At 41.2% G+C, this 12,959-nt stretch overlaps 1 protein-coding gene across 2 annotated transcripts; it reads right to left on the reverse strand.

The window, feature by feature from the left end:
• Positions 1 to 229: 229 nt before the first annotated feature.
• On the reverse strand, positions 230 to 11,814 carry LOC121580894 (armadillo repeat-containing protein 1). Of its 2 annotated transcripts, none has more exons than XM_041896052.2 (7): positions 11,591 to 11,814; positions 8,900 to 9,099; positions 8,288 to 8,379; positions 3,335 to 3,524; positions 2,993 to 3,109; positions 2,409 to 2,483; positions 230 to 2,113 (listed from the first exon to the last, which is right to left on the reverse strand). In XM_041896052.2, the coding sequence occupies exons 2-7, from the start codon at positions 9,059 to 9,061 to the stop codon at positions 1,922 to 1,924; spliced, it is 828 nt and encodes a 275-aa protein (XP_041751986.1). In that variant the 5' UTR covers positions 9,062 to 9,099; positions 11,591 to 11,814; the 3' UTR covers positions 230 to 1,921. The 2 variants fall into 2 exon arrangements, with proteins under 2 accessions (XP_041751986.1, XP_041751985.1); XM_041896051.2 differs by lacking the exon at positions 11,591 to 11,814 and adding an exon at positions 10,845 to 11,039.
• Between the last annotated feature and the right edge of the window lie 1,145 nt (positions 11,815 to 12,959).

Here is a 12,959-nt window from a genome sequence, read left to right on the forward strand (position 1 = left end):
TCCACTTTTCTGGGAATTCAAACACAAGCAAATTCCCATACAGAGGGAAGCCAAGCCAGTGGGTTTGACGGTCTCTTGCGATACTGTTAAGGGCATTAGCTGTCTATTATACAGTACATTGTTGACACTGTAAATAAAAGTGAGAAATAGTCAAAGACACTTCTCAGTAATGTGAAAAAGACATCAGTTGTCTATAAAAGGGAAATTAATTAATTCATTGAAACCAAACCATGTTACATAGTGTACATCTTTAATTGTCATGTTGAACAAACTGTCATGTCCTCCATTCACAAGGCAGTATCCTATCCCATCAGCATCCATAAAATGAACAATTGGACATTTAATACAACAGTACATTTCTAGACAATTCTATACAAGTATTCTTTCCTTCCACAGACAGAAAATGACACTTTCAAGAAACACTTGGCAGAAATTGAACTTTTCCTTGAGGCAGTGGGAAAACTTTAAAAAGTGATTGTTATCTGTACTATAGGTGGTCCAAACTGAAGACTTCTCATGCAGAGATTTACTTTGAACAGTAATAAGCTCAGCAGAAACATTTCCCATTCATACACTGTAACATGCACTGACAGCATAGCCATTTCAGAGGCTGGGCAATGGGCAAGTTATCCATTATATTGACCGAACCATCTAAAACATTCACTGTTCGACACTTAACGATGACCCTGACAGAAGGCAGCACCCACATGAGCTCCTTTTAACCACAGGTTTAAGGACACTGCTGGCCAATCCATTTCCAATTAAATCTAACACAATGTTTATTTCCATCTACATATATTCAGAGAAAAATAATCATGTTAGGTTCAGCCTAATCTCGGTATGCCCAGAACGTAAATCTTGCGTAATTTGATCAGATGCTCGACCATTAATGTTTATGTAGTCTGTCCACGAGAGATTAGGTTTAGCCTTGTATTATTTTTAAATATGCATTAAATCATGCAAGACATTGGAGAAAGGAATGTTATTCCCCAAAAAATGTCAGAGGCTGTCCCTTAAAGAGGAACAATGCTCTTCCTTAGGAAATATATACTAATATTGTTCTGTAATGAGCAATACTCAACATAAACCAAGCTAATAAAGCATGACACCACATTGTTCGAGAATACCACACAGTGCTCAGACTGTGCAAAATCTTTATGCTTTTACTATAGATAAAATGTCTCTTCTCCAACCAGCCACACAGTCCTTTAAACATTGCTCATAATCCTCCACATATATCCCATGAATGATTTAAGTTGGCATTGGAATTGAAAGAGTACCCACATTGGAGTTTATACAGTGTCTGCATCAGTAACCTTTGGTATATTAAAGGAAGGAGCCTTACAGGCTTCAGAACTAAAGCAGACAGTCAGCCAAGCAAGGGTATCCATGTAAACAAAACAGAAGGCACGATAACTGAACACACGCTGATTACTGCATATTCTAGAACACCCATTGAGAAAAGAGGGAAGGATGAGTCTGTTCTTGTTCAAAGATAGGTTAAAAAGACCATTAATGAGTTCAGATCCTTCAAATCATTCTAAATACAGGAACTTCATTTTGTGGCAACGTTTCTGATGGATCAACTTCTATTAATGTTGCCACAATAAAGCTCACAATAAGACATTTTGGTTTTCAAATACATGGACCCGTTTACATTTGCAGAAAGAATAGTCTAGCTCTCAATTAAAACCCAAAAGATAAGAAATAAGAATCCATTCCGGAAGCCGGTCCTCTCCCTCAATGGCTTGGTGACTCTGTATGGTGCCAGGTGGGAGTGTGTGTAAGATTGTGGTTGCGTGCATGTGTGTACTGCATACCATTGGAATCGTTTGTTGTTACACATTGCCTTTGGCAGCTGTCCAGTTCTTTGGCAGCTGGGAGCCTGATTCTGTCTGAAGAGGTGTAAGTGGTCTGGGAGTCACCAGTAGAAAGAGCGGGACAGAAAGTTAGCCGCAGTGCCGAGCCAGCCTGCTCCGTCCTGCCCTGTGCCCACGCGGGTCACAGCCTTGTCTGGCTCCTGGGACGGGCTCTCCTCCTCTGGAAGGTAGTCTGGAAGATCCACATTCTGCTCCACCGCTACCGAACCGTCCTCTGGGAATGGGATGATTACCTAAACAGCAAAAGGAAGTGCTCAATTCAATGTGCACCCCAAGGTAGATTATATTCCCGGCATACAAGGTCAAGGACCATGGTATTTGAATTTAGATTCTGATTAGATACCCAACTCCTTTTTGTAAGCTTTGTCCTTGAGATAAGATCATTACTTGATAATATTTGTAAAGACCTTCTCTGGGAATTAAATTAAATTGAATTAAATTGACAGACTAGAAAACAACACTGATTCAACCAAGGCTCTGTTAAAACAACAGAAACATAAAACTGGAAATTAATTCAGAAAGACACACCTCATTTCCATCCTTTCCCCTGACCACCTGTTGAGCTTTCATTACTTCGGTTGAGGCGATGGCAGAACCCAGAGCCTACAGAGGAAGCAGAGTTTTCAATTAACGACACACGTCAGCCATGATTCCCTCCCCCCTCCCCAGAATGTGTTGTTACAGGGCTGCAGGTTGTTTGACTCACCTTAATCTCTCGTGGACATACGTTTAACATCTGTCCAAGCACTATGGGATTTGACGAATAACCAGGAACAACTGTTCCGGTGTGCTGATTTTTCAAGGCTGGTTATTTGGACAAATTATAATTTCACAGGGTGTGCACCTACACCTGGTATCTTTCAAATTTTGGAAGGGGAGGGGACTTTTGCCCCATACACTTGCCCGAGACTTGCAGAGAGAGTTGGGTTGAGCTACCAAAGAGGATCCATCCTGGTTCTGCCACTCACTCTAGTGTTATATCTCATATCTTCCCCAGCTAATCAAGTAGCTGCAAGATATTGATTCTGGGTTGCCGAGATTAGACTCACCTCTGCCCTCCTCCATCCCCTCCCCAGAATATGCTGTAATAGGACAGACAGAATGTGACTCACCTCTGCCTTCAGGTCTGAGCGTATTCTGATGATGCACCTCTTAACGGCCATCTGGAATGTGATGCTGATGACACCTCGGATCTTCAACAGGGCCTCTTCACAAATGCTCCTCCGGCTCTGGAGATGAATGGGAATAAATGTATAAACTCACCTTACATCAGGTAGTGGAATACCAGAACTTTCCCCTTAACTAATAGCTACTTACTATAGCATAATGTATTACAGAACCCATAATGCTCTGTGTAACATATACAGTTTTATCTTAGTAAAGAAGTTACTGGAGCTAACATGGTGTGCCGTCTCCTTATCAATATACTTATTGATCAGTATGGGGGCACTCACAGAGTCATCCAGGCCATCTATGTGGAGGACCACTGTTTTGGCCCGCTTGTTGGTGGAGCCCAGGAAGAACTGGGCCTTGCGTCTGCAGGAGGGCCCCTCCTCTGGCTTGCCTGCATCCTCACTGTTAGAGGCCTGGAGGAGTTCATATATTTCTGAGGCCAGCAGCTTGGTCTCTCCCGGGGTGGTTGTCCTAAGGGGGAAAGAGATGGAAGATTTTAGTCATCATCTCAACATAGTGTTAACGTACTGGCTCTTAAAGGCCCAATGCAGCCGTTTTTATCTCAATATCAAATAATTTCTGGGTAACAATTAAGTACCTTACTGTGATTGTTTTTTATAAACAATTGTCCAAAAAATACAAAAATAGCTTTTTAGCAAAGAGCAATTTATCAAGCAAGACTTTTCCTAGGACTGTCTGTGAGTGGTCTGAGTTGGGAGGGGAAAACTGAAAACATAGCTGTTATTGATATAAACATATCTGTTATCCTGTATTAGATTTATGCTAAAATGTTTATTTTATTCTACTGAGCCATTTACTTTATGTTGGTATTCTTATCTTTTATTATTTCTTATTGTTGTTGCATTGTCAGAAGGAACCTGCAAGTGTACCATGTGTATCCCATACATTATTATTTATTCAGGGGAGCCCAATTGAGACCAGTGTCTCATTTGCAATGGTTCCCTGAGGACAACACAAAAACAAAAGATAAAAACTACAAGACAGCTATAAATACACTGAGTGTACAAAACATTCAAAACAATTGCCATGCCCTGACGATATGTGGAGGATTATGAGCAATGTTTAAAGGACTGTGTGGCTGGTTGGAGAAGATACATTTTATAGACAAACATCATGAAGATTTTGTACACTTGACATAGACAGACTGACCAGGTGAAAGCTAATGATCCCTTATTGATGTCACTTGTTAAATCCACTTCAAATCAGTGTAGATGAAGGGGAGGTGACAGGTTAAAGAAGGATTTTTAAGCCTTCAGTCAATTGAGACATAGATTGTGCCTTTGAACACGGCAGGTGGCAGGTACCAGTTTGAGTGTGTCAAGAACTGCAATGCTGCTGGGTTTTTTCATGCTCAACAGTTTCCCATGTGTATCAAGAATGGTCCACCACCCAAAGGACATCCAGCCAACTAGACACAACTGTGGGAAGCATCGGAGTCAACATGGGCCAGCATCCCTGTGGAACGCTTGACACCTTGTAGAGTCCATGCCCTGACGAATTGAGGCTGTTCTGAGGGCAAAAGGGGGTGCAACTCAATATTAGGAAGGTGTTCCTAATGTTTTGTACACTCAGTGTACATTACAGCAAGTTATAATAGTCAATTGAAACAATTGCACACTTCAGTGAACTCAATTAACAACAGAGTTTTAAACTATCCTTACGGCACCAGGGAATCCAGGTGCAATTTGTTTTGTAAAATATTCCATAACTGGGGTGCGTTAAAACTAAAGGCGGATTTACCAAACTTTGTGGATACAAGCGGGACCTCAAGAGTTAACCAACCCTGCGAACGGGTTTAGTATCTCATATTTGTTTTATTTCAACAGGGAAGTGAGGTATGTTGGAAGCTTGTGGAGCAGAGCTTTGTAAACAAGAAGGGAGTAATGAAGTGAACCATGGGACTTTAGTGAGGTCCAGCCGACTAATAAAACTTATTGGCAGAGAGGTTTGGAACTCTTTCTTATTCGTCTATCAACTAATTTACCTCCTGGTGATGTCACCAGGCAGGCCAAATATCCATCCCACCAAAACAGGCTGAAATTTCACTAAACGGGCAGTATCATCATTTTAAAATGTGCAGTTTTCATCATCACTCTAAAATGTGCAGTTTTGTCACACAACACAATGCAACAGATGTCTTTTGAGGGCTGATTTAATGTACATTTTTCTACCATAAGCCGCCTCCAAAGGAGAATTTGGCAGTACGTCTAACCGGCCTCGACTGCAGACCACGTGTAACCACGCCAGCTCAGGACCTCCACGTCCGGCTTCTTCACCTGCGGGATCGTCTGAGACTAGCCACCCGGACAGCTGATGAAACTGTGGGTTTGCACAACCGAATAATTTCTGCACAAACTGTCAGAAACCGTCTCAGAGAAGCTCATCTGCGTGCTTGTCGTCCTCACCAGGGTCTTGACCTTACTGCAGTTCGGTGTTGTAACCGACTTCAGTGGGAAAACGCTCACCTTTGATGGCCACTGGCATGCTGGAGAAGTGTGCTCTTCACGGATGAATCCCGGTTTCAACTGTACCGGGTATGGCGTCGTGTGGGCGAGCGGTTTGCTGATGTCAACATTGAACAGAGTGCCCCATGGTGGCGGTGGGGTTATGGTATGGGCAGGCATAAGCTATGGACAATTAACACAATTGCATTTTATCGATGGAAATTTGAATGCACAGAGATACCGTGACGAGATGCTGAGGCCCATTGTCGTGCCATCCATGTGCCGCCATCACCTTGTTTCAGCATGATAATGCACAGCCCCATGTCGCAAGGATCTGTACACAATTCCTGAAAGCTGAAAATGTCCCAGTTCTTCCATGGCCTGCATACTCACCAGACATGTCATCCATTGAGCATGCTTGGGATCAATGTGTAGGACAGCGTGTTCTAGTTCCCGCCAATATCCAGCAACTTCTCACAGCCATTGAAGAGTGGGACAACATTCCACAGGCCACAATCAACAGCCTGATCAACTCTCTGCGAAGGAGATGTGTCGCGCTGCATGAGGCAAATGGTGGTCACACCAGATACTGATTGGTTTTCTGATCCACGCCCCTACCTTTTTTTAAAGGTATCTGTGACCAACAAATGCATGTCTGTATTCCCAGTCATGTGAAATCCATAGATTAGGGCCCAATTTATTTATTTCAATTGACTGATTTCCTTATATGAACTGTAACTCAGTAAAATTGTTGCATGTTGCGTTTATATTTTTGTTCAGCGTATATACAGTGCATTCGGAAAGTATTCAGACCCCTTGACTTTTTACACATTTTGTTACGTTACAGACGTATTTTAAAATCGATTAAATTGTCATTTTTTCTCCATCAATCTACACACAATACCCCATAATGACAAAGAAAAAACAGGATATTCAAAATGTTTGCAAATGTATTAAAAATTAAAATATCACATTTACATAAGTATTCAGACCCTTTACTCAGTACTTTGTTAAAGCACCTTTGGCAGCGATTACAGCCTCAAGTCTTCTTGGGTATGACGCTACAAGCTTGGCACACCTGTATTTGAGGAGTTTCTCACGTTCTTCTCTGCAGATCCTCTCAAGCTCTCTCAGGTTGGAAGGGGAGCGTCACTGCACAGCTATTTTCAGGTCTCTCCAGAGATGTTCGATCGGGTTCAAGTCCGGGCTCTGGCTGGGCCACTCAAGGACATTCAGAGACTTGTCCCAAAGCCCCTCCTGCGTTGTCTTGGCTATGTGCTTAGGGTTGTTGTTCTGTTGGAAGGTGAACCTTCGCCCCAGTCTGAGGTCCTGAGCGCTCTGGAGAAGGTTTCATCAAGGGTCTCTCTGTACTTTGCTCTGTTCATCTTTCCCTCGATCCTGACTAGTCTCCCAGTCCCTGCCGCTGAAAAATATCCCCACAGCATGATGCTGCCACCACCATGTTTCACCGTAGGGATGGTGCCAGGTTTCCTCCAGACATGACACTTGACATCCAGGCCAAAAAGTTCAATCTTGGTTTCATCAGACCAGAGAATCTTGTTTCTCATGGTTGAGAGTCCTTTAGGTGCCTTTTGGCAAACTCCAAGCGGGCTGTCATGTGCTTTTTACTGAGGAGTGGCTTCCGTTTGGCCACTCTACCATAAAGGCCTGATTGGTGGAGTGCAGCAGAGATGGTTGTCCTTCTGGAAGGTTCTCCCATCTCCACAGAGGAACTCTGGACCTCTGTCAGAGTGACCATTGGCCCTTCGCCCCCGATTGCTCAGTTTGGCCGGGCGGCCAGCTCTAGGAAGAGTCTTGGTGGTTCCAAACTTCTTCCATTTAATAATGATGGAGGACACTGTGTTCTTGGGGACCTTCAATGCTGCAGACATTTTTTGGTACCCTTCCCCAGATCTGTGCCTCGACACAATCCTGTCTCGGAGCTCTACGGACAATTCCTTCGACTTCATGGCTTGGTTTTTGCTCTGACATGCACTGTCAACTGTGGGACCTTATATAGACAGGTGTGTGCCTTTCCAAATCATGTCCAATCAATTGAATTTACCACAGGTGGACTCCAATCAAGTTGTACAAACATCTCAAGGATGATCAATGGAAACAGGATGCACCTGGGCTCAATTTCGAGTCTCATAGCAAAGGGTCTGAATACTTATATAAATACGTTTATTTTATTTTTTTGTGTAAAAATGTCTAACAACCTGTTTTCACTTTGTCATTATGGGGTATTGTGTGTAGATTGATGAGGATTTTTATTTATTTCATACATTTTAGAAGAAGGCTGTAACGTAACAAAATGTGTAAAAACTAAAGGAGTCTGAATACTTTCTGAATGCACTGTAAAACACAGGAGAATCATGTTTGACTGCACTGGGCCTTTAACCGAGACCCAAGCAAAATTACAAATGCGTTTTTGCAAGACTTACAAAAATACCTCTAGCTCAGAATGTTTGTATATATATATATATTTTAAAAAATACATAATCACTACATCTTAGAGAAGACAGAACACACAGAAAAATGCTACTTAGAGATACATCTGGGTCTAAGGAGATGAGCTATGTAATGTTTGACATGAGTTTAGGACCTGTTGCTTTTTTGCAACTGTGCGTCTCACACGGAAAAAGAAGAGATGCAAAGAAAGATTTGCAAAGAATAAAAAATATTTTCTATTTGATAATGATATCAACAGAGAAGATGAGTGAGACAACACTATCATGATCTGGGCTTCCGCAAGGGCCATATACTCACTTTTGCATGACATTCTGAAGACTTAACATCATCCCAAGCTCTCCCCTCAGCTTCTCCCTGTTTTGATGGCATTCTGTGAGGTAGCGCACAGCCTGAAGGGCACACAATCACAAGTTTGGAACATAAGAAACGCATTCATCCCACAGCACAATTACATTTCCGCATACAAGGTTAAGGAGCATGGTATTTGAATTAAGATTACGATTAGAGACAGACTCTTCAAGGCAGCCAAGTCACTTCAGTAACCAGGTGCATTGACCAGCTAGGCCCTACTGTCTGCAGTGCACTCCTAGTTTTTCATGCACATTTTTTCACTTGAGAAGTACTGCACCAAACATCTTAGCTAGATGTAAAATTGCATGACTAAGACCTCCTCAGCAAAAACTTGACAGATTTCTTGATTTATCTTAGATTAATTCAGACTATTTTGAGGAAGTCTTACTATGTTGTTGCTACGATGGCTCAAGAGGGACAGTAATATTGCCGCTTTATTCTTGTTTTTCAAGCTAAAGTCTTTAGGGAGTACGCCTAGCAGAGATCTGCTAGGAGCAAACCAAACGTATGTATGCAGACGCCTTTAGAATGCAATGCATCTGCTACAAGGGGCCTTACCAGGAGTGCTGAGTAGACAACCTGGGGGTTGGGGTGGTCCAGAAAAAGGATAAGTCCCGGTAAGCAACCTTGGTCCTGAACGATGGCTCTTCTGTTCATGGGATCTGCAGCAAGATCCCTCAGCTGGTTCACCACAGCCAAAGCGTCTGGCTCCCCACTCATGATGCTGCGTCTTACAGACCCATGCAAGACTGAATCGACTGAGGGAGAGGAGAAGAGATGGAGGGGCTGACATTAGGAAACATGTCATCTGCTGCTGTCAAATGTCTTAGCTAACTCAATAGTAAGTTCAATACTATAGCTACTGTAACCCCAGTATGGAGCTAGATAGCTACATTCCCCAGGGCAACAATGTATGCCTTACTCCAATATAAATAACCTGTGTTTAGTAGACATACAGTGCCGGAATTATTCACACCCCTTGACTTTTGTTGTGTTACAGCCTAAATTTAAAATGGCTTAACTTGAGATTTAGTGTTACTGATCTACACACGATACCCCACAATGTCAAAGTGGAATTATGATTTTAGAAATGTTTACAAAATAATTACAAATTAAAAGCTGAAATGTCTTGAGTCAATAAGTATTCAACCATTATGTTATGGCAAGCCTAAATAAATTCAGGAGTAAAAATGTGCTTCACAAGTTACCTAATAAGTTGCATGGACCCACTCTGTGTGCAATAATAGTGTTTAACATAATTTTTTTATGACTACCCCATCTCTGTACCTAAGACATACAATTATCTGTAAGGTCCCTCAGTCGAGCAGTGAATTTCAAGCACAGATTCAACCACAAAGACCAGGGAGGTTTTCCAATGATTCGCAAAGAAGGGCACCTATTGGTAGATGGGTAAAAAAAAAAAAGCAGACATTGAATATCCTTTTGAGCATGGTGCAGTTATTAATTACACTTTGGATGGTGTATCAATACACCCAGTCACTACCAAAATTCAGGTGCCCTTCTTAACTCAGTTTATGGAGAGGAAGGAAATCACTCAGGGATTCACTATGAGGCCAAGGGTGACTTTAAAACAGTTACAGAGTTCAATGGCTGTGATAGGCGATAACTGAGGATAGATCAACAACTTTGTAGTTACTCCACAATACTAACATAAATTACAGAGTGAAAAGAATGAAGCCTGTACAGAATAAAAATATTCCAAAACATGCATCTTGTTTGCAATAAGGCACTAAAGTAAAACTGCAAATAATGTGGCAAAGAAATGAACTTTTTGTTCGGAATAGAAAGCGGGGCAAATCTAACAACACCACTGAGTGTACCACTACATATTTTCAAGCATGGTGGTGGCTGCATCATGTTGGGCATGCTTGTCATCAGCAAGGACTATGGAGTTTTTTAGGATAAAAAGTAATGAACTTGGTTTAGTCTGCTTTCCAACAGACATTGGGAGACAAATTCACCTTTCAGCAGGGCAATTACCTACAACACAAGGCCAAATATACACAGGAGTTGCTTACCAAGATGACATTGAATGTTCCTGAGTGGCCTAGTTACAGTTTTGACTTAAATCGGCTTGAAAATCTATGGCAAGACTTGATTATTTTTTTTAAAGAATAATGAGCAAATATTGTACAATCCAGGTGTAGTCTTAAAGACTTACCCAGAAAGACACAGCTGTAATCGCTGCCAAAGGTGATTCTAACTCAGGGGGTTGAATACTTATCTAATCAAGATATATTCGTGTTTTATTTTCCATTAATAAAAACAACAAAGTTTGAATTTTTCTTCCACTTTGACATTATATTATTTTGTGTAGATCATTGGCAAAAAAAAAACCAATTAAATCAATTTTATTCCTACTTTGTAACAACAAAATCTGGAAAAAGTCAAGGGATGTGAATACTTTCTTAAGGCACTGCCCCTAGGCTTTAACTGTTATTACTAGGATCAAAGTTAGCTAGCGACCAAGCGCACTTCTTACCTATCCAGCTAACTAGCTCTCGACAACTAGATAGCATTCTGCCTTCTCCCTACAGTTTCCATCCATTAGTTTCGCCCCCGACTACCTTATGTGAATTACAATCCCGAAGTAATGTTTTAACGTTTAGAAACGTCAATAATAATTGTTTGGACACAGCTTTCGAAACATATGGCCGTTATTTTTCATAAGCGACAAAAAAATCCTTAACTTAATATAGCAGTTTTGCAGATTCATACAACTAACGTTAGGTGCCTCCACCTGATGAAACTACACTTCCGCTACACTTGACGAGTTAATTAGCACAGGTGGTCCCCTCTTATATAAACAAGCGCTGTAACATGGAGATATGGCCGTGTGGGAACACTAAACATTTTGAAAATTATCCAATGAGTCTTGTGTAATGTAATGGAACTGTATGGTTAAGGGCTAGCTACTACCATCTAGCCAGCAAGCTGACAACGTGTTTGTCAGGACAGGCGAGAGATTCTATATGATCGAGCCAACGTGGAAAATATAGATAGCTAACGTTAGTACATTTATTTAGCTAGATACTGGTGACACTATTGGCTGAGTGTTCGCTCTAGTTAGTAACTTAATTGTTACCAAGTTTGTAAGATACACCATTATGTTTTGCATGCAATTACAACAGTATTTAGCAAAACAAGGGCTCAAATCATTGAACATAGCTAACATCGCTAGTTAGCATTGCCAGCTAACTAAAAATTGCTAGCAAAACAGTCGCATACCTTCAAAGAAATCGCTGTTCCAACCAGCACAAGGTACACACAGCGTCCGAGAAAGACAGCATGAAACAAATCCAACGGGTAAAATAACACAAATGTAGCCTGAAGCTTTTATTTTCTGTTATTACATTACAAAAATCTGGTATTCGGCAAGCCACAACCATTACTTTTTTCCTTGGTGAGCAGGGTCGTCACTAATCTAGTTAGCACAGTCATAAACCCCGCCTATTTCTACAATTGATCTTCTTAAAATCAGATTTAGAGTTAACCCTAACATTAACTACAATCCTAACCTTAAATTAACACCAAAAAGCAAATTTTTGGTTTATTTTGTTTTTAAAAATTACGATATATATTTTTACGGTATTTTGACTTGTGTTATCGAAACGGCCACTCTCCACTATAAACGTCTCTGATTGGACGTTGTAGACGAAATGCTCACTTCACAAGCCATTCAGCTGCATTGTTCTTGAAGTGAAAGAGCCGACGCCCTGTGCTTGATGTCAGATGTTGGGCTAGTTCGAAGACGATAGTGCAGGCGACTGCCGACAGACTGATCTACAAATCACCTTCCATTAGAAATAGCTACTCATTATTATTTGTAGATCAGTCAGTCACAATGTTAGGACTACCCATGATACATAAAAGTTTTGATACTCTCTAACACGGCCGTTGCCTCCGTATGGCGAGCTAAAATCAGGTTTGCGGTTTAGATATATCTATCCATCCATCATCTCATTCAGTACTGTATGGTGCTGCCTGACAGAAATGCATACAGTTACACGTTTTTTAATGTTGTGGCTATTGTAATCGGCGCAAGGAAAACAAGGGTGCTCAGACATCGATTTGTGTTTTGTTTTGGGGAGGGGGGTCCAAGGTTCCTTAAAGGATTTTGTATCCTTAGCCCCTAGTCTTGCAATTAAATCAGGTGGCCATCACAGATTATCTTGATATTATTTATATTTTGTCTCAAATCCAATATGGCGTCCAAAATCCAACATGGGTGCCATAATAACATTTGATGGCGGTTAAATTATCTGTAAATATGAATTGTGTAAATGAGAGGCATTTTTACAGAATTGTGTACAAAACACTGTTAGTGTGGGGAGCCTATTTTCTTATAACTAGATGTGATGCCTAGCTTAGAAAGAATACATTAATGATTAAACATAATAGGTTTGTGCTGTACTGATATAGATTGTTTAACATAACAAGCTGTGATTAATGTGAGGAACCGTTAGGGGATAGGCTGAGACAGACTTGTGATTCTCACATACACACACACTGCCTCTTTGTTAAACCGCTCAAGGACAAAGTACTGCAACATGAAAAAGAAAACTGTGTCTGGGGTTGCTGACTCGAGACAAGTTGT

Source organism: Coregonus clupeaformis, chromosome 14, assembly GCF_020615455.1.
Source record: "Coregonus clupeaformis isolate EN_2021a chromosome 14, ASM2061545v1, whole genome shotgun sequence".
Taxonomy (NCBI): domain Eukaryota; kingdom Metazoa; phylum Chordata; class Actinopteri; order Salmoniformes; family Salmonidae; genus Coregonus; species Coregonus clupeaformis.